The sequence below is a fragment of the Sinocyclocheilus anshuiensis genome, unplaced genomic scaffold (assembly GCF_001515605.1).
Source record: "Sinocyclocheilus anshuiensis isolate Anshui unplaced genomic scaffold, SAMN03320099.WGS_v1.1 scaffold842, whole genome shotgun sequence".
Classification (NCBI taxonomy): Eukaryota; Metazoa; Chordata; class Actinopteri; order Cypriniformes; family Cyprinidae; genus Sinocyclocheilus; species Sinocyclocheilus anshuiensis.
In genome coordinates, this window is record NW_015536509.1 from 173,087 (window position 1) to 197,659 (window position 24,573).

At 37.0% G+C, this 24,573-nt stretch overlaps 1 protein-coding gene across 2 annotated transcripts in view; it reads right to left on the reverse strand.

Moving 5' to 3' along the window:
- Window positions 1-5,029: 5,029 nt before the first annotated feature.
- Window positions 5,030-24,573, reverse strand: part of LOC107691438 (protein FAM110B-like) — a 48,127-nt gene continuing 28,583 nt past the window's right edge. The window contains exons 2-3 of one of the 2 annotated variants that reach the window (XM_016490041.1): window positions 7,392-7,571; window positions 5,030-7,309 (exon numbers count right to left, since the gene is read on the reverse strand). In XM_016490041.1, coding sequence (XP_016345527.1) covers window positions 6,053-7,246 — 1,194 coding nt within the window. In that variant the 5' untranslated portion in view covers window positions 7,247-7,309; window positions 7,392-7,571 and the 3' untranslated portion in view covers window positions 5,030-6,052. Of the gene's footprint in view, window positions 7,572-24,573 lie in introns of both variants that reach the window. The other variant, XM_016490034.1, reaches the window with a different exon arrangement.

Here is a 24,573-nt window from a genome sequence, read left to right on the forward strand (position 1 = left end):
TTGAGGTTCTGTGTGTATAGATTTGAATGGACTGTCAAAACTGTTGAACTGGTTTGGCATTTTATTCTAGTTTCAGAAGTGCACACATTTTAAAATATTAAGCACAGTATATAAATATTGCTGTTTAGAAATGTGAAATTAGATTATACAAGTTTTTTCTATGTCTATTCTTTGTAGGAAGCAGAAATCACCTCTAGGGGACAGTCTCTGTTTGCCAATGATGTAGTTATTGTTCATGCTGATCTGGAATGACTGTTGCCATCTGACATCAAGCAACTAGAATGAACCACTACAGATTGTTTTTGAAAAAATGTATAAAGTAACATAAGATTTTTGCACCACACATGCACTGTTTATAGTAAAATAAATCTGAATGCGAGGAACATATTTGAATATCACCATGGCTTATACCTTCACTGGATAAGGATCCAGATAGGATTTCTGCTCCTCCTCTGGAGGCCAAGAGTTTGATACAGAACTGGGAACTGAAATGAAAGCTTTCTAGGTCAATTATAGTCCTGCGGGACTGACCTTCCATCTTCGGTGCTGTGAGCACAAACCTGCTTGTGCATTGTGTCCTGAGACGGCAAGTGTATATGTGAAACTGTTCAACTTATACGCATAAATTACTTATCGATATTTCAGAGTAGATTTTATTAAATGTTTTTGTTCCACTGAAGGTAACTGAGAAAAAAACAAAGGCTTTCTGATGGACCACAGGCTAATACCAGGCATGCAACTATAAAGTAGGGTACAATGGGGCTAAAGGTGCCTTTGATATTATTTTCCTCTAAACCACTACATCTGTACTTATTAAAACGATTTTGTTTCTGTATTTTAAAATATATATTTTTTATATTAACATATTTTAATGACAGTGTATTTATTGAACAAAAATTAATTCTTTTATTTTTCAAAATAAGCAGAAAATAGTACAGACTTTGCTAAGGTGATTGTTTTGAACAAGTATTAACTTAGACATTATTAAAAAAACATTATTTTAGCTGAAGTATTTGTATCAATAGCGTGTGCCTTTTACCCCGTGTGTGGGGTAAAGGCCCCCTCTTGCCACCTCATACATTTATACGATTTTTAAACAAAATAAATTACTTGAATGATTTATTTTCACACAAAATCTAATGCTCCATTAATGTGCAATACAACGTATATATTTTTTCTGCAATTATACATTTTAGGCGCAGTGAATGGCACATTTTTTCTTAAGGTGGGCCTTTAGCCCCGTTGTACACTATATTTACTATGGAACTGTCAAAAAAAAAAAAAAAAAGTATTCATGTTCAAACATATAAAAATGCATATGGTTTATCATTATTCAGTTTTTTATATATATATAAAGAAGTCTGCTATGTTCACCAAGGCTGTAGTTATTTACAATTAAAAAATGTTCAAATGTAATTTATTCCTGTGCTGACAAAGCGAAATTTTCAGCAGCTATTACTCTAGTCTTCAGTGTCACATGATCCTTCAGAATTCAGGAAACATTTATTATTATTATCAATGCTGAAAACAAATTGTGCTGCTTAACACTGAACAAATTGAACAAATAAAGTCACACCAGATATGATGGGTTACACATACAGGTGCATCTCAATAAATTAGAATGTCGTGGAAAAGTTCATTTATTTCAGTAATTCAACTCAAATTGTGAAACTCGTGTATTAAATAAATTCAATGCGCACAGACTGAAGTAGTTTAAGTCTTTGGTTCTTTTAATTGTGATGATTTTGGCTCACATTTAACAAAAACCCACCAATTCACTATCTCAGCAAATTAGAATATGGTGACATGCCAATCAGCTAATCAACTCAAAACACCTGCAAAGGTTTCCTGAGCCTTCAAAATGGTCTCTCAGTTTGGTTCACTAGGCTACACAATCACGGGGAAGACTGCTGATCTGACAGTTGTCCAGAAGACAATCATTGACACCCTTCACAAGGAGGGTAAGCCACAATCATTCATTGCCAAAGAAGCTGGCTGTTCACAGAGTGCTGTACTTTTCCATGACATTCTAATTTATTGAGATGCACCTGTACATGGCCCAAGTAAAAGCTTTCTTTAATCTCAATTTCATATGCAGGCACTATGTGCATCAAACTAATACTGTAACAACATCTGTGTGTCATCTCAGTATAAAATACCCATTAAAGATATTCAGAAATGGAAAACACTTCAGATGATTATGGTTGTTGATCATATTTGAGAAGACAGTATTAGAACAATCTACTACATATGTTAAAAATCATGCTTCTGTAAATCAAATGAATAAAATATACTTATACACTTACTTGAAAGATATGAGCATCTACAGTGGTTATGTTTCATAATTCAGGTTTCTCCCTTCTTTTACTAAATGTCTTTAGTCATTTGAGGCTAGAGAGGAATCTTAGAGCAGCTGATGTTGGTTAGCTGTGGGCTACCATTTGAATTTCAATTTCAGGAGCATTCATTGTACACAGAGCCCTCTTACTCTCCTGACTGAACACAAGTGAATGCAGGTTGTTGACAAAGCTTTTACCAAGCTACTGGAATTTTAACGATGTGTCCCCACATGCTTTCTAATGATATTTCGCTCTGATGGCTTGCTCGTATTGTTCAGACACTTGACAAGGTATATATAACCTGACTAAAAATTGTTGACATAAGTAGCAGAAACATGAAGTCCTACAAAAGTAAGCCCTGGACAACCACCATGATGTGACATTTTAACAATCAATCATTTAAAACTGATTAAGGTTCATTTAAAGAAATCTGAATAGACATACAACAATTATGGTAATAAATAGAGTAGTAATTGTACATTTGGCACTAAAGATATTAGGAAAACATTCTAACGTCTTACAGTATCACATTCATTTCCAGCATTCTTACCTTATTGTTGGGTTTTGGTCCTGCTATTTCTATGATCTTTGTGATAATGTACACACAAGACTGCATAAAGATCAGGCCATTTAGCAGAATTACAGTATTATCTTTTATACCTATATTATATTATATTATTTGCTTGGTTCAATAAAATATTTTTTTATTAATAAAAATATTTAAAGTAAAATTTTAACTGAACTTAACAGATCAGCATGCAGTTTAATTTTTTAACGTACAATAATCAAGCAACTTTTGATTAAACAAAACTTTTTTTCTTTTTTTGAAAGCTACATTCCAAATTCACTTGGTTTAAAAATCCGAGGGACATGTGCTCTTTATTTCAATATTGATATAAAATGTAGAGTTGAAAGGAATATCTGGTTATTAATGCTGCAGCATCTCCGACGAAACACTAGCAGTACAAACAGGGAAAACAAGGCCACATTCAGCCTGTTATGCCACCACATGATCACTGTGAGGCTCTGGCCTGAGAGAGCCGCTGAGTGGGAATCGGTGGTAAATGTCATGTTAGCTCACAGCTGTAAGAGCTGGGCTTAAACTGCTGCATTAGAAAAGCATGAGTCAAAGGGATGGAGAAACTCACAGCCTTTGTGTTGCTGAGAGAGGCGTGCAGGGGAAATGATGACAGCCAATGAACCCCAACAACCATGTCGCAGCATCCCTCCAGCTGAGAGAGAGACAGCTCAAACATGGCTTGCTTTCATTGCCTAATCTTCTGCTCCGCTCCTGCCAGGGAAAGTGAGAAACAGAGAGAGAGAGAGAGATAGAAAGGGTATTCATCAATGCCTCTTTTGTCAGGCATGGTAGATGGAAATTAATGAAGGTGTTCATGCGGGGGTCTGATGTTATTAGTGTAACCAGGAAACAAAATGGTAAATTCAATTTACCTCCTAATTTTTATAGAGTCTTGGTTTTGCCCGGGGTGCCATTTTGTTTCAATCCAGGTCCTGACAGGGAAAGTAAGGCTTTTTTGCCATCACAGCTCAACAGTCTTGTGTTTTCCTCACATGAACAGAAATTATTTTCATGTCATGCAAAGCCCGAGGGAGGATTTGCTAATCCTACATTACACACTTTTTCTGGGGTGAAAGGGAGTAGCGAAGAGGGCGTGCATTGTGTAAATATTGTTTAACAGGCACTCAAATGCTATTACAAATCATTTTTAATTTCCTTAAAACAACATTCAATTTCAAAACAACAAGAGTTGGCAGCCATTTTATGGATTAAATAAGACGTGCCTTATTCTAGTTACTAAAATGAACAGTCACGTATAATAACAGTTCTATGTGGTTGCTAGGGTGGTTCTGGGCAGAAAACTGCAAATTCAAGAAAAAGTCAAGAGTCCACGATATTCTGGTGGCTAGATAAGCCACCTGATTTGAGGTATCATTGATGTCCGTAGCACAAACAATTGACTAGTTAAGCAAAGTTTAATAAGCATGTAGTTACACTGAGACTTGACTTAGCAAGCACCACAAAGCCCAATTTAGTGTTTTCGATAGCATCAAGTTGAAGGTCTTTTTTCTAAAATGCAGAGAAAAGTGGGTGAAAACATAAGGTTTCACGTAAGTGTTCCAGCTTGTGACCTGTAGATCCCTTGAACTTGTTTATGGGAGTGAGTTAGGTGCTCTAGGGAGCGAGGGGGCCTCTAGTGCAGTGGTCTGGCCTTTCTAAACATTTGTGATGAATTAGATCATTTCCTCTTGCCCTGAGAAAGCAGGCAGCACAAATTACTAAATTAAAGATACCTACCCTCCAGCGGACAGCCATGCTCTGCAAAGAGACAAGGGCTACAATGAGAGAGCGAAATAGGGTTTTAAAACAGGGAACATCTTGCCTATGCGCAAATCGTGAGGAAATAAGACTTGACAGCTGTTTTCTCAGCATCAGCAATGGAAGAATCACATGACTGGCCTTTGTGATTTTTCCACTACTATCTACCCACTGTGTCAGCTGGTTTAAAAATTACTCTTTGACTGCTTAAAAGGAAAGTTCGTGAAAAAAAAACATAATAATAAGGTTGTCATTGTTTACTCCCCCTGATGTCATTCCAAACCTGTTTGACTTCCTTTTTCTTTAAGAAAAAAACATCATATGCATGCATCAAATATATAAATAACAGGAAAATACATTCAAACATTTGAAGTTGATGGCAAAAGTTGGCAAAATCAGCCATTTATTGAAATGAAAAAGAATTAAAAGTGAACAAACGTCTTGATTAAATTTTTAAGTAACAGCTCAAACTTCAATATACCGAACATATATGTCATTGCAACAACAGTGTCATACAGATTTGGTCATGGACAAAGTCTCACACAGCCTTGTGATGTAAGCCCAGAGAGGGAACAAACAGACAAGGAGCTATGGAGGAACATAGCATACTTGTCATCACACAATGCTTTTCCGACAACTCTGAAAATTATATACATATTCTTACAGCATTTACACCTTTCGAAACAATAGTACCACAAAAATAATCAACCGCCAAACAGGAACTTTATGGACGACAGACAAAGTGAAAACAAACCACATGAAGCTGAATGGTGTCATGATACTGCTGGAACAATATGACCAGCGCAAGGCTGACCGAGAGAAGTCGGGTGGGGGAGATCTCGAGAATAGACTAAAACATGCTTCTGCTGCGTCTATTCACAGAGGTTTATGTACATACATATTGTATCCATCATAAGAACCAGTAAAAAAACTGACAGAAAGAGAGGATCAAAAGAAGTCTAAACACACTGCAGCTCTGCATTCATACCGATATGGCTTCCTGGCTCAGTGCGCCCAAGTGAAATAAGAAGCACCTGAAAGGTGCTGGCATCAAAACATCTGACAGAAAGAGGCAGAAAGAACAAAAGAAAAAAGGAAATATGAGTTGTTCTCTGCACAGAGATGGCATTGACGCAACCATCTTTAAAGAGGCTCCTACATAAGCTGCATTACCTTGAGGCCCGCAAAGAGGCTGAGTTTCTAAGGAGCCATGCAGATTCAGAAGACAGCAAACACTGAATGCAAAAAGCGACTAAAAAGTGCCATCAACTCAAAATGCTTTGCCATGTAATCTTTCGGGATTTCAAAGACAGTGCATGGATTGCAAAAATAAGCAGGTGCCAAGTCCAGACCAGGTTGGGGTCTGTTCCCTCTTTTAGACATGGGAGACTTTCTGAGACTCCCGCGCCTGCTTGATGCTGTAGAGCCACTTAATGACCCGGGCATTCCGTTCAACGGCAGAAATGCCATAGGGAACACGCTCCCCAGCGTCGTCTTCTTCATCAGTCAGGTCGTCATTGCTATGCCGTGACTGCTCACAGTCCGAGCTGATCATGCTGGCACTACGAAAGTTGAGCGACACGATGTCAGAGTTCGCTCGGGTGAAGCTTTCCACACCTACGCTCTCCAGCTCCTCGGGATCCAGCCCACAATAGTTGAAAAAGCGCTCCACGTCTGCACCAGCCCGAGCGTAACGATCGCTCAGGTCTGACTTGGAGCGGTTAAGAGAGGGCCTGCGGGCCACAGAACTGCCCAACTCCAGCTCCGTAGCAGTGCTAGATAGTGTCTCTCTTTCAGGGGAGCAGGGAGCATTGTCACATGCAGCCAAGGCCTTGGTGCTAGGCTTGGGCGGCAGTGGTGGTGCGGAAGAGCTGCTGCTGCGGGCCGCTCTCAGTGGCTTGCCATTGCACATGCGGCGAATGTCTGAGGAGCTCTGGGAGGCGTGCAGCGGCGAACGCTCGCCATCAGCCTCGCATGACCTCTCCTCCAGCAGCCTGCGACTCAGGTTCAAGTTGCCTCCCTGTGGACTGTGTCGACCTTGCGTGGAAGGTGGTACCTTGAGCGAGTCAGCAAAGGAACGACATCCAGGTTCCAACAGCTCGGACGAGCGATGCAGTGCCCAGCTACGAGCCCCGACTTTGTGCGACGTCCCCTTGGCGGGCCCCTCGGATGAGGAGGAGCTGTTCAAGATGTTCTTCAGGATCTCCAGGTTGAGATTCTCCCGTTTGGTGGTGGTTGCGCAGGTGTCCGACTTGGCATTGTTATTGGAGGCTTTCAAGCCAGATCCCACACCGCCAGTTCTCTTGACGGGAACTGGGCAGACGGGGGGCTTGGCCAGTATCTGTGGCTTGATGGGTTCCTGCTTAGCATTGATGACCTCCTGACTCTTCACGTACTTAGCCTTGTCGGCCTCAAGTCGCTCCACGGCGCTCAACCGCTTTGGGTTGGACTCGGTCTGCCGGCGGAAGTAGTCAGGCCCCTTGTTGAGGATGCGGAGTGGGACAGCGGAGGCAAAGGCCCCACCCTGACCGGCGGGCTTGCTATCTGCCTGTAGCATCTCGGTGGGCATCTCTGCTGGTCTCTCGGCAGCCGCCGTGGTGGATTCCGCAGTGGACTCTCGTCAAGGGGCAGCCTGGAGGATCACACATCAAGCCAGATGACCGGACTATTAATCCTGTCTCCACTGGCTGTCAGCAGTGAGGCCTCATACTCACAGCTCATTTATTAGCCCCCGCTTCCTCCACACAGCCAGACCCCGCACGGCGGAAAAAGAGAGCACTCAGATCCAGTCAGTGTCAGCACACCCGTCAGGCTCGGCCAGCTGGGAGGGAGCACTAGAGGATTGTGGGGAAAGCCTTGTCGCTGCTCCTTTGTTCCTGGCCAAGGCTGAGAATCTGAAACACACAAGGACCAACCCTGTTAAGGGAGCAGGTGACATCACATTCCTAGCAACAACAGGAAGAGCTATGACTCTGGCGTGCTGTTGGCCAATGAAGCACTAAAAAACAACTAATAGAAACACACGCACACCTCAATATCAGTGGAATTAATATAATTTAGGCTGTGGTGGTGAGTGTGGGTGAGACAATCTTAGACTTTAATCTAGGAATATGTATGTAGGCTAGTGCACTGTGGTCCCATATGTATAACTGTAATATATCTAGAAATTATCCTTATATGAAAATCCTTCGTTTATATGATACATTACTGTCATTCATCTGTATAATCATCCAATAAAGCAAAAAAGAGAATTTGATTAGCTAGCTTTCTTATTTATTGCTTATAATCAGTTCATATCAAAATTATATTTATATATTCTCATATAAGTGAAAAGAGGCTAATTATTCTCATACAAATGCAAAGAAACAATGATTCAGCAAATTAACTTGAGTGCGCAAGTTTTCTTTTTGCAGCCAGAGAAATACAGACGTATGATCAGGGCTCATGTTCCTGCCAAAACCCTGAGGTTTGCAGGGGGACAAGAAAAAAAAAACACAAAATGGTGGAAAACTTTCCTGGTCTCATAAATAAACAAACATAATTACAGAACACAGAGGAGTCTAAAACATGGGTCATGCAGAGAGTAATAATTGTAACGATCTCCCTAAATGCCCCCACAAAGAAAAAAAAAATCGTGTCTCCTTTAATCCTCTATGCTGAATGCTGTAGCCCCTTCCCCCAAAACAGAGTAATCCCAGCTGTGGGACTCCAGCCAAGAGCCATCTCACATCATTTCATCTCCCTCCAAAGCCCTTCTGAATTATCAGAGCCAAAGACAATCCCCACAGCTTTCTCAACGCACCCGCTCATCCTTATCGTCCATGTAAGAACAACACTTTACCTCATTTTACCTCATTGCACCAACCCTGAGTTGGCTGGCTGAAATTAAACAGCAATTTGTAAAACGGATATTAGAACGACTTGCTCCAGGATCAGTAACTCATGCAGGACTTCTTACATATGGAGACCACTGTATGTGATCCTGTGCTTATGAGAAACATACCCATCATGTGTGTACTCCAGTATGTACAAAAAAAGACCACAATGAGTTCTGTGGCTTTTAGTGGTAAACGCTTTACATTAAGGTTCAATTTGTTAACACTAGTTAATGCATTAACTACACACATAAATATTTCATTACTATATATATGTCAGAAAACTGCTTGTCATTTCATGAGGTTTTTACCATTTCCTATGTACAGCTAGCATACCATAAAGCACATATACAAGTGCATTTCCCGTCTTAGGAATGTGCTCTCAGCTGTATTAGTGTTATACTGCATGATGACCAAGTAAGCCATATTCCAGTGCGGCTCTGGTCATAAAATCACAGAAACACGCACAGAAAATACGCTACATCAGCTGAGCCATTTGGCAATGTAGCAATACCGCCATTAAATCCAGCTTGCCTGAGAGGCCAAACTTCTTTGTTTGTTTTTTTCCTCCAAACACATGATCACGCGAACAGTTCTTAGGCAGTTTAAACAGAAACTAAACCCCCCCCCAAAAAAGCTGCTTTGAGGCCACATGACCAATAACATGTGGCCTCAAAGAACAATATAAATGTCCACATTACGTTACTTCTAGATTCACGCAGGTCTGTTGCGTTTATCAACTCTGAGATGATATTAAGCACTAATGTCCCATTGGGTGTATTGGGTTACAAAGTCGTATATAAAACAAAGAGAAGATTAGATTTCAGCTAAAATCCTTTTATCACATTTGCCTAAAGGCTCGTCCTCTAGTAACATTTCTCTTGAGAGGAGAGCTACAGTATGATCCTGCTTCACAGCAAAACCAGTTTTTATTTAAACCTGCTTTGCCTGTGATGTCAAAACAAATGTTTTTTTTTATTTAAAAATATATAATAAAAAAGTAGATATACTGTGCACAAGTCTAGTAGTTTTAAGTCAGTTATTTCTATCTTTTGCTGTAGTGTCAGTAGAAAATATCAGTTTATGTTTCCAAACATCCCTTTTGCCATTAATTGTAATAATCCAGTGAGATTTTTTTTTTATGCACAAGGAGTCTGAGTTTGAGAGCATGTGTTTCTAACAGCCAGTGCTGCATACAGAGATCTGATCTCACCATCATCCAGTCCATCTGCGATTGCATGAAGAAAATAGACAGACTAAATCCAGAAAAACTGTGGCAATGTCTCCAAGATGCTTTAAGAAACCTACCTGCAAAACTACCTGACAAACAATGCGCAAGTGTACCTAGAACAAAAGCTGTAGTAAACGCAAAGGGTGGTCACACCAAATGTTGATTTAATTTAGTTAATAGAAGTTAATTGATAAATAAAATATATTTATGACATTATTTTTGAAAGCATCCCTACTTTACAGCATTTCTACACAAATGCCTAAAACTTTTCACAGTACTGTAGTTTGTGCAGGTAGGTTTCTTCAAGCATCTTGGAGGCTTTGCCACAGTTCTTCTGGATTTAGTCTGTCTCAGGTTTTTTCTAGAGATGCACAGCCTGAGTGTGAGAGAGAAATCAAAACAAAACAGCGCAACAACTCACACAAAGTAACTCACAGTTATAGATGCATCCTGCAGTAAAAAAAAAAAAGAAAAGTTATTTATAATATATGATATAGGTAAGCAACATTACATGACCAAGATGTTTCCCCGAATATCAGCATGACTGCAATACGACACTGATTTTATACAACTGTAGTTCAATAAGAAGTTAAAATTAAGTGACTTACGTTTTAGACACAATATTGACTGTTTTTGCTCAATTTTCCAAACGAAAATAGTTCCAATCAAAGTCACAGCAGAATTGTGTCTACAAGCAACAATTGTTTCGTCAATGAATGAATCCACGGTTTTGACTAATCGAGTGAGTCATTATTCAGTAACCCATTCATAAAGACAGCCACTTGCCTCACAGTGGTGTTTCGTCAATGAATGAATCCACGGTTTTGACTAATCGAGTGAGTCATTATTCAGTAACCCATTCATAAAGACAGCCACTTGCCTCGTTTCTGAATGAATGAGCCGTTTGAACGACTCAGTTGAATGAATGACTAAATGACTAATTCATTAAAGCTGTCATTTGCCACCACCTACTGGTGGTTTGGTTTCATATTTTAAAGTATCATTGCATTTTTCCCAACATTTCTTATTTGTATGTTCAAAATTATTTGAAACATTAATCTTATAAAAATTATTTATGCATTTGCAATTTTGCGGTGTAAATGCATTTATTGAACCACAGATTCATCAAAATACATATAATGCCACTTCAGATGCAACTTCTGTGTTTCCTGCAGTGGAAAGATGGAGTTTGTTGATACTGATTTCATTTGAATGGTAACAACTCATTATTCTAACTGAATTAATTGAAACAATGTAAGAATTGGATGTGAAAGATGACACATTTAATAAGGTTAGGGGAAAATTGATAAACATGGTGGGAAATGACATCTGTTTTTTTTATATAGCAACTAATTTCTACTTCTTTCCAGTCACAGAGCACTTTATTTTTTACAGTTGTTTAAGTGAGAGAACATCTGTAACTTAGTCCAGATTAGGGGTATAAATTAAATAAATATAAATTAATATTTAATAATTTATTTTATTATGTAAAATTTTTTTTTCACATTGAAAAAAGTAGATTGTTGTTTGTGTATGCTGTCAATTATAGTTCTTAGAAAGAAAACCGAAATCGGCAAAAATCGGTATCGGCAGGTCACGCTTACAAAAAAATCGGAAATTAGAATTGGCCAAGAAAATTGCCATCGGTGCATTTCTAGTTTTTTATTTTTTCATGTCATCCCAGACGGACTGGATGATGGTGAGATCAGATCTCTGTGTAGAGCACTGGCTGTTGTCAGACTCCTTGTGCATACAAGGAACATTTCACTGGATTATTACAATTAATGGTAAAAGGGATGTTTGGAAAAGTAAACTGATATTTCTTACTGACACACTACAGCAAAAGATAGAAATAACTGACTTACAATCTCTCATTTCTAAAAACAAACATGTACAAAATAAATTGTTAACATTATTTGTAAATAGTAAATATTGTTTAATTAATATTTTTACATGTAAAATAATATTATTTATAAATAAAAAAATTTTTTTTTTTTTTATATATTAATTTTGCATTAATTGATTTATGCAAAGACAAGTACTATATATTTTCTAAAAAAAATCCTTCTAAAACAATCTTAATCATTGTCATAAAAGCACATATGCAAAGTAAGTTGATTTGAGATTATCTGAAGAGCCATCTTGACTGTAATGGAAGCAAGACATTTGGACCTGACTGTATATTCATATGTTCACAATAGTTTCATAAGATTACACCACAGCTAGCCGTGATGGCACAGAGCTAGAAAGAACGAGCAGTAATATTGAGAGTGTCAGTGTGTTGATAAACTGCTATATAAGCAACAGATTCTGGTGTCCATCTGTTATCTGCTCACACCAGCAGCAGCAGCAGCAGCAGCAGCACGAGGCTGTGGCATTAGAGCTGGTTGTGTGCTGTGTGCAGTGAGCTGGACTAGTGACTCATGGAGCCAGCAGATGAGCCCCCTCCCTCAGGGCAGAGCAGCTCATTGGCTCTTTCCTCCTGTCACTCATCCAGACATGGGCCCAACCTCACAGCAGGTGTGTGTGTGTGTGTGAGAATGTGCCCGAGCCCTTGTTACATAATAAAATGATGTATAGAAGCTACAAGACCAATCGCAGTGTCTTTTGCGTGGTGCAACAGCTTGCCTACAATGAACGCATTATAAAGAACAATCCAAATCCAATTGGACTTCCTTTATTCTCTGTGACAAGCAGGTGTCAGAAACTGACAGTTACACAATGCTTTGTGTACTAGGGTAACCGTGGTAAAGGGGCATTTCTGGTTTTCCATGCCATTTTTTACACATCTAAATAGACAAACTGCATGAAAAAATCAGACTGAATTTTTGTGCCATACATTCATGTTAGTCAGGCCTTTAGAGTCAGTCTACCATTCTGCAAAAACAAATATAAGCTTAAATTCAAAGGCCATCAACATTTGAAGAGCACAAGAAAAATACCAGACATCCCACAAATCCCTAAAACTCAAAGACTGAAGTTCGGAAGAAATGTCAATATGCGTCACACATCAAGGGCCTCAAATCAGTCTCTGGCATCACTTCCAGTCAGGGCCGTTTCTAGGCATAGGCGAGCTAGGCGGTCGCCTAGGGCGCCACCAGCTGAAGGGGCGCCAATGAGCGCACGTACTGGCACTTTTAGCAGGGTTGTGATGAGTGGCACGGTCACCCTGAAATATGACTGCCGCCCCCACCAAAGATCATGCTAACAGAGAAGCATTTGACGCTTGGAAAGTGTTCATTTGGGACCCTGGCTACATGAATTCACATCAAGAAGAATAAAAGTTAAGTGGAATCTCTTTAGATTCAGTAACATGATTAAAATCACACAGTTAATCATTTTCTAATTCGAAACGAGCATCAACAAATATTCTGGTTATAAACAAACATCTTCCCTGACAGCAAGTTTTTGAACGGTAGTGTGCATACAAAAGCAGAGGTGTAAAAACAATCCGAAACATCCTGAGAGAATATAAATGTTCTAGCAAAGCTTAGTTGTGGGTGCTTGTGAAGTTCTATTGCTTTCCAAAATGACAGAATCATAACTTGTAAGACATTGGAAATGCAATTGCAAATGGACTTTGCGTTTCCATTAAAAATATGGCAGACATGTTACATACACGGAAAAGAAAATGGAAACATGTATGTGCGATTTGCAATTACATTGCAAATACAATGTGCAATTCCTTTTGAATATAGTTCCATATTCACTGTGTTCATCAAGCTCAACTGTTAACCAAATTATAAGAAAAAAAATAACAAACAATTTTTTTAAATGATCATTTTAAATATTATTTTGTATTACATTTTAAATTGTTAATAGAAAATATTTAATTATAATTAAATATATTTCTAAATAATAATAAATTATTTTTAAATAATATAAAAATATAAAATATATTCACCTTTAATATATCATTAAATATTCTTCATGTTTTAAATAGAAGTCATAGGTCATCAATTATTAACAATATTTTCAAACTTATTGCCAGCATACTTTGCGATACAATTCGCAACCCTTTTGCTCATTCTTGTGCAGTTTTTTTTTTTACCTTCATTTTAAAATTACACAAAATCAAGCATCACATGTCCCTAAATTCTGTAAACATGTTTGCAAAAATGACATACAATCAAATAAAACAGCTCATATAATATTCTGTGTGACCTCTTGAGGTTTTCAAATCAACAGTTTGTTGAAAATGAAAAAAAGTGAAAGAAAGAAAGATGCCCTTATTTTTGACCTTATTCGTTATAAATGTCCGATATCTAACATGGCATCATTTTTCAAAGATGACCAAAGGAGTGTTATGAGGGGTTAAAGGGCATTTTAAATCTGGTAATGTTGAGCAGTGTTAGCTAGATGCCGGCAGTTTGACTGTGATTGTAAGGGCATTAGCAGTGGAGAATGAGTGAGGACTGTTTGCATGTTGAGCTCACAGTGTTCCTTCCCTTATACTGTGTTAATGAATCATCATGACACTCCAGAAAGCAGCAGATGTTGGAACTTCACAGGCTCACAGGGCTACAGTTTATCATTTTATGGGGAAGTTCCTCCCGACGACACGGACATTCATGTAATGAGAAAACCCTGATACAAACTCGCTGCTCAGGGCTCAGCACTTTAATGAAGCAATAACCACATTATTACCTCAGTCAGCATTATGGCTAGTACACAACCTAACAGCAAAACTCAGATTTACAAATTCAGAATCACTTTATTAATTCTCCATTTTGTTTAGTTTTTCCACAAAATATTTTTTTCTCAGACTAATTTCTAAGACACACAGATGAGATGTCAAACAGTCATATTTATCATGTCATCCCTCCCTAGAACATTCATCATAGGGCACAGTTCGAGTGATTAATGATATGAAGGTGCAGAACTCACATTTACAGTCAGCTTACTCCTCCATACATTGCACGCACTTTGAGTTAAGACTATGAGACTTACAGATCCATCAACAGAATGCAAGGCATCTACTTTGAGAAGCTTATAGAAACAATTAAGAGGATAACCAATGGCTCTCTGTATTTCCTGGGTGTGAGATGGAGGATTTGCCTCACTGGCACAGGTCCAGATGCATGACAGGAGTGGGTGTCTCACAGGATGTACTAGAATGCAAGATCTCTACTGGCAGTGTGCGAGAAGGTGTACCTGGTTTTGGTATAAGACTCCTTGGTGAGAAGTAAATATTTAGCAACTTATATGTACTTTCTAACAACAAATATATGCCTACTTACTTATTTAAAATATCTAAATAAATGTACTTTATTATTAAGCAAATTACAAATACTTATTTATATATGCATTTACATTTAGTCATTTAGCAGACGCTTTTCTCCAAAGTGACTTACAAATGAGGACAATAAAAGCAATCAAACCAACAAAAGAGCAATAATATGTAAATTGAATTAAATAAAATATATAAATAAAAATACAACATTTTTTTAATTATTTAAATAAGCAAATAAGTAAAATATTTATTTATATAAATTATTAAATACTTATTTAAATATAATAATTATTATTAATATATTATTTGTTTAAGTAATAATAACAAGTATTATTATTGCATAATATTAAAAAATAATGAAGCATATTACATAATTATCTGTTATATTTATTTACACATAAATGAACTAAATTATTATATAGTAAAAAATAATTAATATGGTTTATTATTCCATTATATAATAATAACTATTATTATTATTATTATTAATTATTAAATAAATAATAATAAATAAATATTTTTTAAACAAATAATAATTTAGTTTCTGTAAATATATACATTAGTGAGAGTAAATGAAGTAAATAAATAAATTCATTTTTTATTTTATGTAAATGAGCTAGAAATTAAAATTACTGAAACAAAGTAACCATGAAATCAACGAGGACAATTCTAATTTTTCATGGAATATTTTTTATAAATAGTTTATCCATGCACACCATTATTTTTTAAAACATTCAATTAGCAAACGACAATGATCTAACAATTCCAATCATTTCCCGATGAGCAAAATCAAGTCTCACCTCACATTTTCACTCAGATATACATTACAACAGGGAAGAAAAACTTATTAATTTATGCTGACTTTAAAAATTTGTGTACAATCAAATTGAGAATTTCAATGAAAATAAAGATAAAATAGGATGTTTTCTAGCTGCAGAAAACAACTAAATCCAACAGTAGTCCTTTTGACCCCATTTATGCATTCATGTAGGTTCTTTTTCAGTCATGCATTCTAGGTTTAAGGGTGACCATGTTCAGAAACTTCTAATATAGCAGAACATAAATCCCACTGAGAGCTGGTTGAGATACTACTCAATCACAGAGACAGCCTTCGCTTTTCACGTGGACATTTGGCATTCCGTTCAGTTGGCACTCCTCACAGAGACAACCGCCAACTTTCACAGCTTCATTTATCTGTGAGCAAACACCAAAGCCTGCATTATCATTCCAAACGAGTCCCGAGCCATGAATCACATACAACAGCATGTGAGTGAGTCAGTTCCCAAATCTACAGCCAACAGTGTCAACTTCACTTACTACAACACACGTATTCCACTTCAGCATGAAACGAAAGAACAACACAGAACGAAATGGTGTGAAATAAGAACAGATCTAACAAATGATCACAGTAACGTCCCTGAAACGATCTGTAGACATCAGTGAAGCTAAAGCTCTAGACATCAAACATCAGCGTGGTGAAGCACTCATCAACCAGATGCGAGAATACCATTATATTGCTGAATGCAAGTGCTATTTATGTACAGTGTGTCTCTTTCATGCACGTGCATAAACTCAAACTCTTCACCTTGGAATGCTACTTATCTTTGATGGCACTCCCATCATGCCGTTCTGCCACCAGCAGCAGCAGAATCAGCACGTATCTCTCAAAGCTCCAATTTTAATGAGTAAACAAGCTACAGCAGGGAGAATTTACATCAGTGGCTGTTAACTGTTTTGTTTTTTTGGTGATACATAATTTTATTTTGGACATCATATGGCAACCCAAAACAGTATTGTTGAACAAAAATGTAGACCCAACAATACAAAATTATTAATATCATGAGCTAGAGTAAAGAAAACAACATCACATCAACAATAATAATATTTTTTGTTTTGAAAGGTCTTACATTGTTTCATGCGCTCAGCAGTCAATTATTCATGGTTTGAGGGTAAAGGCATGTCCCATTTATGCTGACCAAGGAATATGCTGAAAAATACATTAGTTTGTTTGAATGCACAGCTTTTATCATCTACAACATAATATATGGTGAACATTTTCTCCATCCTTCATAAGCCAATAAAGCCATTTAATTTGCAATCAGATAATTATGAATGGTTATATGGTTAGTTGTATTAAAAAAATATATAAAATATTATAATTTACATTTAGCATTTTTTTCTCTGCATATTGTCCTCTTAAAATATATGATTCTCTTAATGAAAAAGAATAAAAAATAAAATACAAATATGAACATTTATTATCATTCTGGTCAACCCTGTTGTCCATATCAGAACAGACCTGCAGCTCATTTTTAGGTTGTGACCAACCAGTTGAGAAACACTGATTTAGAAGGTGAGACAGATCCAGAGAACATCAGACAGGATCTTTCACTAAAGAGAGGAAGTTACAGGCTGAATGGAGCTGGAAGACCACACAGAATCAGAGGCACCACCTTGCAGAGGCCACTGTGACTTAAAGAAACAAAAAGGTCCAACCAACTGAAAAAAATAACTTTGTAGTGTTGTAAAATATAATAAATTAACCACCATAAGTTCTACTTGTAATATTAAAATTCAAGGAGAACAACTTTCTAAGTAAAATGTACACATTTAATTCATGTAATTAATGAACGCGAGAAGACTAACTCGAAGTAATATTTACTTGTAGCATTTACATGTTTTATAGTCATTGCACATAAATTCAATTCAAGTTTATTTGTATAGCGCTTTTCACGATACAAATCGTTGCAAAGCAACTTTACAGAAAATCAAGTTTCTACAGTATATTTAGTAGTAGCTTATCAGTGGTGACTGTCAGTTAATGTACATATGGCAGAAATGTACAGAAAAATCAATTAAAGACAATCAAACAGACGATGAACACTATTAACAGCAATTATTATATGATGCAATCAAACTTATAGATTAAATGGGGTAGTTCTGTATGTTGTTTCAGGGTTGGCATCATCTGAGGTCCTCTGAGGGGTTGGCATCATCTCTTCTCAGGTGTTCTGGTAAATCTAGAAATATTGAGTAAATTTTCATCTAAAAGTACAGCATGCTTGAATCCGTGCGTGCGTATTTGGACAAGACACTCTACCCGTGCTATGGATCAGAGAGGGACAGTTGGGCTTGTCACGGAGGTGATGCATTGCTGGATTTTCTCGTGTTTAAGGTAAATTTGCCTTTCTGTTTTAGATTTCTGATTTGTAATACATTGGTCCGTGTGCATTTCGATAGTTTGATTCTTGTTTACTTGACTCATTATACATTAACATTCATCTTAATCACATAACCTCATTAAAGTTAACTTGTGTGCAGTCACAGTGGCTACATTTACATGCACAATTTTTGGTTCAATCGGACTGAATTCATTCCGATTGATGAATCTGAATGTAGTGTTTACATGAACGCTAAATAAAGTGATCGGGTTGATGTGTGCGTTTATATGTCACAAGCTTCAAATCGGAATAGATTTTTTTTGACATGCGCACATTGCACAAATATAGAGTTTCTCACTGTTGGCACATAATAACCACTCTCCTACACGGTTTCTTTATTTGTGTTTAACAGCAGAATTGATATTTATCTATTTATGGATAAATATACATATAAACCGCTGTGCCATGCAGCTCATGTTTATCACGCAGTAAAAATGCCCCTCCCCGCGCCCAAAACGGGTTGCCTGTGGATGAGAATCCAAAACAAGGACTGGTGGGAGGTTGTCCTGCTCCACTTCACAGTTGCCGAGTGAAATGAGAGTTTTATAATGACAGGACACGCATTTATACAACACTTTATTCAAAAGGAAGAACCGCTCGTTCCGCACGTCATACGTCATTACGCTATTTCTGCGTCATTGCACATGCACAGTTCTTTCAGTTTCGGGGTTCAATCCGATCGAGTGTTGACATGCACTCTCAATCGTATTAGAAAAGGAATAAAACACCCCCTTCAATCCGATCGAAATTTCATTCCGATCGAGCTCAATTAAGGTGTTTACATGAAGGCTTTTCAGTCAGATTGAGCCATCAATCCAATTACAAACGGATTATTTGGTTGCATGTAAACGTAGCCAGTGAGTGATATTTCAGCGAAAATGTTTTCAATAGTTTAGAGATTCACAAAGCACTGTTTTTCATGTAAAAACTTGAGCACGATTGGAAATTACTAGCAATTATTTACAGTTTTAACTGCTAGCTCGCTAACGTTACTAAAATAAAACAATCGCATATAGAATAAGGTTAGTTTCTGTTATTTCAAAGATTCGACTGACGTAATACAGTAAATTTAGAGCAATAACATTGTAGTAATCTCATCTTTTCTTTTGCTCAAACAATCTGTAATTTGTTGGTTATAAAGCAAAGTCTTATGAACATTTGTTTCTACCAACAGGAAGGCTTTGGATTCACTGCAGAATGAGCCAGAGTGTAAGTTGAGGACTATACAGAACAGGGGTCAGCAAACTCGGTCCTGGAGGGCCGGTGTCATGCAGAGTTTAGCTCCATCCCAAATCAAACACACCTGAACCAGCTAATCAAGGTCTTACTAGGTGTACTTGAAACTTCCAGGCAGGTGTGTTGAGACAAGTTGGAGCTAAACTCTGCAGGGCACCTGCTAAATGACTACATGTCATTTTTTCTATATTTTATACTGGGGTCGAAACTGTGTATGGTGCAGCAAATGCAGTTCACGAAATGGAGATTGAATTGTATTACAGAACAGCAGACACTTGAAGTAGCATTCAGGCATACTTTATTTTTTATATTTTCAGTAGACCAAATATTACCATTCTATACCAGTGGAGGTATGCATGTTTTGTTGATTAATCGGCCCTCCAGGACCGAGTTTGGGCACCCCTGCTGCAGAGCTTAGCTCCAACCGTGATCAAGCTCACCGCCTATAATCCTGAAGACCCTGATGAGCTTGTTCAGGTGTGTTTGATAAGGGTTACAGCTAAACTCTGCAGGAAAGTGGGAACCCCTGGTATAGACAAAATCAGGGCTGTCCAAACTCGGTCCTGGAGGGCCGGTGTCCTGCAGAGTTTAGCTCCAACTTGCCTCAACACACCTGCTGGTAAGTTTCTAGCATGCCTATCAGAGCTTGATTAGCTGGTTCAGGTGTGTTTAATTGTCTATACCAGTGGAGGTATGCATGTTTTGTTGATTAATGTCAGTCATAACACCTTTTTACTGAATGCACCTTGAAAAACTTGTGTCCATACTTTAGTAGGTCATGTGAATGTGACTGATTCACTTTTATTTCTGTTGGAAAAACAAACTGTTTAATTGTATTTTAGTTGTGTGATTTGTGATAAAGGTATCAAAAAGAAATGAGCAATGTTTACACAATCATAGGGAGTAATATCTATTCATAAAACTAAGTAAATGGAAATCTAGAACAAAGAATATATAATAAAATCTACTTCAGTAAATAGTAAGATTTGCTTATTATTTTTGATAAATGCAAGGTAAATGCAAGCAATGCATTATTATAAAGTAATAAATAAACTTTACTTAATTACTTTAAATAAACACAACTTCTAAATTAAATATAATCAAGTAATATTTACTTAATTAGTTCAATTAAATAAAATTTTCATGAATGTTAAGTTCAGTAGATTTTACTTGATAATAGTAAGTAAGCAAGTTGTACTTGATATTAGAGCAGTAAAATTTACTTCAAATGTGTTAGTGCAAATTGTTACGAGGATTTTTTCCAAGTAAATCTTACAAGTTCAGTGTATAGTGAAAACATAAAAGGAACCACTTCAACAGTTCATAAGGAATCCATCCTTGCTTCTCTTGGGACATCTGATGGTTGGGAAAAAAACGCCATTCTACAAACTTTAAGAAACTCTCTTTAACTCAAGTTCTCCTACAGGAAAGCAGGACAGATCCCAACCACTAAAGGAACATTCCCCATCGCCACACACCAAGGTTTATTTTGAGGAAACTGGCCCCAATGGGGCCAAACAGGTTGGAGGTGTGGTGGCTTTTGCACAGACCCTTTTGTTTACCAACAAGGCCAGTGTGTGAGAGGTTGGCCTCCTTTGAGGAGGGAGATGAATAGGTTTGTTAGTATGTTAAAAGTCGGAAACAAGGAGCGTCTCTTCACTAAAACATCCTTACATAGCTGCTCCGCTTTGAGTAAGAGGGCAAGCTATGGGCCGGCACCCACCAACAGCTTAATGAGAGCTCGTACAGAGACGGAGGCAACACATATACGTACACACACTTCTGGCACCCAAAGCCCAACATTTTCTTTCTGCCACACCTTTACGCAAATGATGGATGAATTTTGAAAATGTACCTGACGTAAATATTTTTTACCAGCCAACAAACTGTATTTGGTTTCATTTTTATTAAAAAATGTATATTATTTTAATATACATATATCCCCATAAAAATTCGATTTTTGGTGTATTGCATATTTAGTGAACAGTTATTGTGTACTCACCACATCATTTACTACTGTTAAAAGGTTTGATGGTTTGAGTTCAGTACGTTTTTTTTTTTTTTTTTTGGAAAGAAATGGATACTTTTAAGGATGCATTAAATTGATTAAAATATTTTATTTTTATTTTCAAATAAATGCTGTTTATTTGAGCTTTCTATTTAGCAAAGAATCCTGAAAAATGGTTCTGCAAAAATATTAAATATCAATTAAGGGTGCTCCGATCAGGATTTTTTGTCGATCACAGCAGTATCTGCCGATATGATCACTGATACCGATCTTTTTGAAGATTTCTTTTATCATTTAATCATTTATAGTGATGCTCCAGTCAGAATTTTTACAGACATTCATTCAGGGACTTAATTTCATTTTGAAAATGGGGGGAATTCCCCTCTTAAGTGACTCTTGTGGGGGGATGTTTTTTTTTTTTTTTTTTTGGGGGTTTAAACATTTTTTAAAAATATATAATTATCTCACCTAAATGTTTGATCATACAGTTTTTAGAATGGGACAATTGTTGCACAATAGCTTACACACAGCACAAGCCTGATTTCGTGAGCTGTATATGAGGTGACCTTATGTGTGCGCGCTTTGAGTGTGCATGAGCGCACCATCTCTAGGAGAGCGCACAAGTGCTGAATGGTTTAAACACTGGCAAGACTTAAAAAAGAAATGCAAATTATAAACTTTAGTGACGATGCAGCACTGCCTCGATTGTGCAAGAGACCATTCCTGTGTCAACTGCAGCAGATGCAATGTGGTGATTTGAAGCCATTTGCACATTTTGAAAGGTAGAGAGAGAGAGAGAGAGAGAAATTTCACTCACGCTGTTTGTGAAATTACATCTCACAGAAAGTTTTCAAATTACTTTGTGAGTTATTTAATAAAGAAACATGAATTGTACTTCACCTTTAGCATTATAATTATTTTACCCGCACCGGACAGAGATTGAGACGGTGCTGCTAAACCTCTCACGGAAGGCGCACCAATCAAACTTCCCAAAGTGATTATCGGCTGATAGCGATCGGTAGCCGATCAATCAGAGCACATCTAATATCAATAATGGTTTCTGCATAAATATAAAGCAGCACAATTGTTTTCAACATTGATATATATGTGTGTGTGTGTGTGTGTGTGTGTGTGTGTGTGTGTATACCAAATCAGCATACTTTGTTGAGCTTGTTTTTACTTTTCAAATTAAAATTTATTTTGACTTTTAAAATTTATTTTGCTTATTATTGGGAAAACTTAGGAATGCACAAAATATTCGGAATTAATAATAAGAAAGGTAAAAAGTTGAAAATATATACTAAGATACACTCCTTTTAGCCTACATGTATTCATGGTGTATGGAAAATATATTAATGTTACTATATATACACTAGTGTTTAAAAGTTTGTGGTCATAAGATTTTTTTAGAGGAATTAATACTTTATTTAGTAAGGGTGCACACTGAAGTCTGGAGTAATGATGCTGAAAATTCAGCTTTATCATCACAAGAATAAATTACATTTTAAAATATATTAAAATAGAAAACAGTTATTTTAAGTAAGGCATTCTCAAGTGTTTAAGACACTGCATGTCTTAAGAAAAAATTTGATACTGATACTTTCTGCTCCACTCTTACGTCTTGTTTAGACACTGTCTGCCCCTTGTCTTCCAGGCCAGTTCGTACCACCTCTTCTGCCCCTTGGCTATCTGATGTTCTCCGTGAGTATCGTTCTAAGCTCAGTGCTGCAGAAAGAGTATGGCGCAAATCACAAAATCCTACTGACCTTAATGTATATTGATCATTATATCAATGCCTCCACTGCTAAAAGGACATACTATCACAACAAAATTAACAATTCGCCTAACTCTCGCATGCTCTTTGAAACAGCTTTATAGGTAATATTTTCACTTACACAATTTAACAAAATCAGACAAGGACTTCCGGTTCTGGATGCGAATGGAGTAGACACATCTACCTCGTGTTCCCTGTACAGATTATTCTTTGTTACTATTTAATAACCCTCTACTTGTTTATCTTTTCGAATGTAATTGGATAACACTCTCTCCGCTCGCGCACGGATTTTCTTTGCTCTCGCACAAAACCGGACGCGCGCGCTCAGATAGACACTGCTCTCGCTCGGAGAGAGTGCGTGCACTTAAAACATGTCTCCTCTCACTCAAACTGTGTCCTGTGCACTCTCAAATCTCTCTGTGCTCATGCGCTATATAGAGCAATACTATTAAAATGGAAAGATCCCTTCCCACCCACCCATACTCAATGGATTAGAGATATGATGTCTTGTCTCTGCCTTGAAAAAATTAGGTATTCACTAAAAGGGTCAGAAAAACAATTTTTTAAGATGTGGCACCCTTTTATTGACTATGTTGATAAGTCTGTTTGATTTTTTTCTTTTTGTAATGTATTTTATTTATTATTATTCCCCCCTTTTTTTTATTTATTTATTTTTTTTCTCTCTCTCATGCGAGTGTATGCGCATGTATCTCTTTTTATATATGGTTGGAGGTTGATTTATGTTGGCATGTGTGTGTATATATATATATATATATGCTTGGTTCTTCTACTTACAATTCCAGTCTGAATTAATGGACAGTATGGATGCTACTCTAGATGTTTGATGGTGAGGGTCGGGGATTGTTGTATGTGATTTAGAATGTAAATATAAATAAAAAAACTTTGAAAGAGATTAATTGTCAGTCATCATCTATAGTTTTGGGCCATATGTACACTGAACTGTTCATCAAACAGTGTTTACCCCACAGTTTTTGCAATGTACCATTAAACTGCATTTTTATACTTAAAATACATTCGAAGATTGTCTTGGTCTTTTTAACTATTAACACACAATAAGAAATGTATATATGTAACACATGTGAATGTCAGATTTATTTCTATCATTCTACATCTATATGCCTTTAATTTTCAATCCATACATCCATCCATACATGCATACATCCAGCATTGTGTGTTTGAAGCCTCAGTCCTTTTCAAATAGTAATATAATTATGTTTTTGCTCTCTTCCTAATAGACTGCCCAGTGCATTTAAACAAAGAAGACTTTCCATTTGTAAAAACCATGGGAACGAGCATA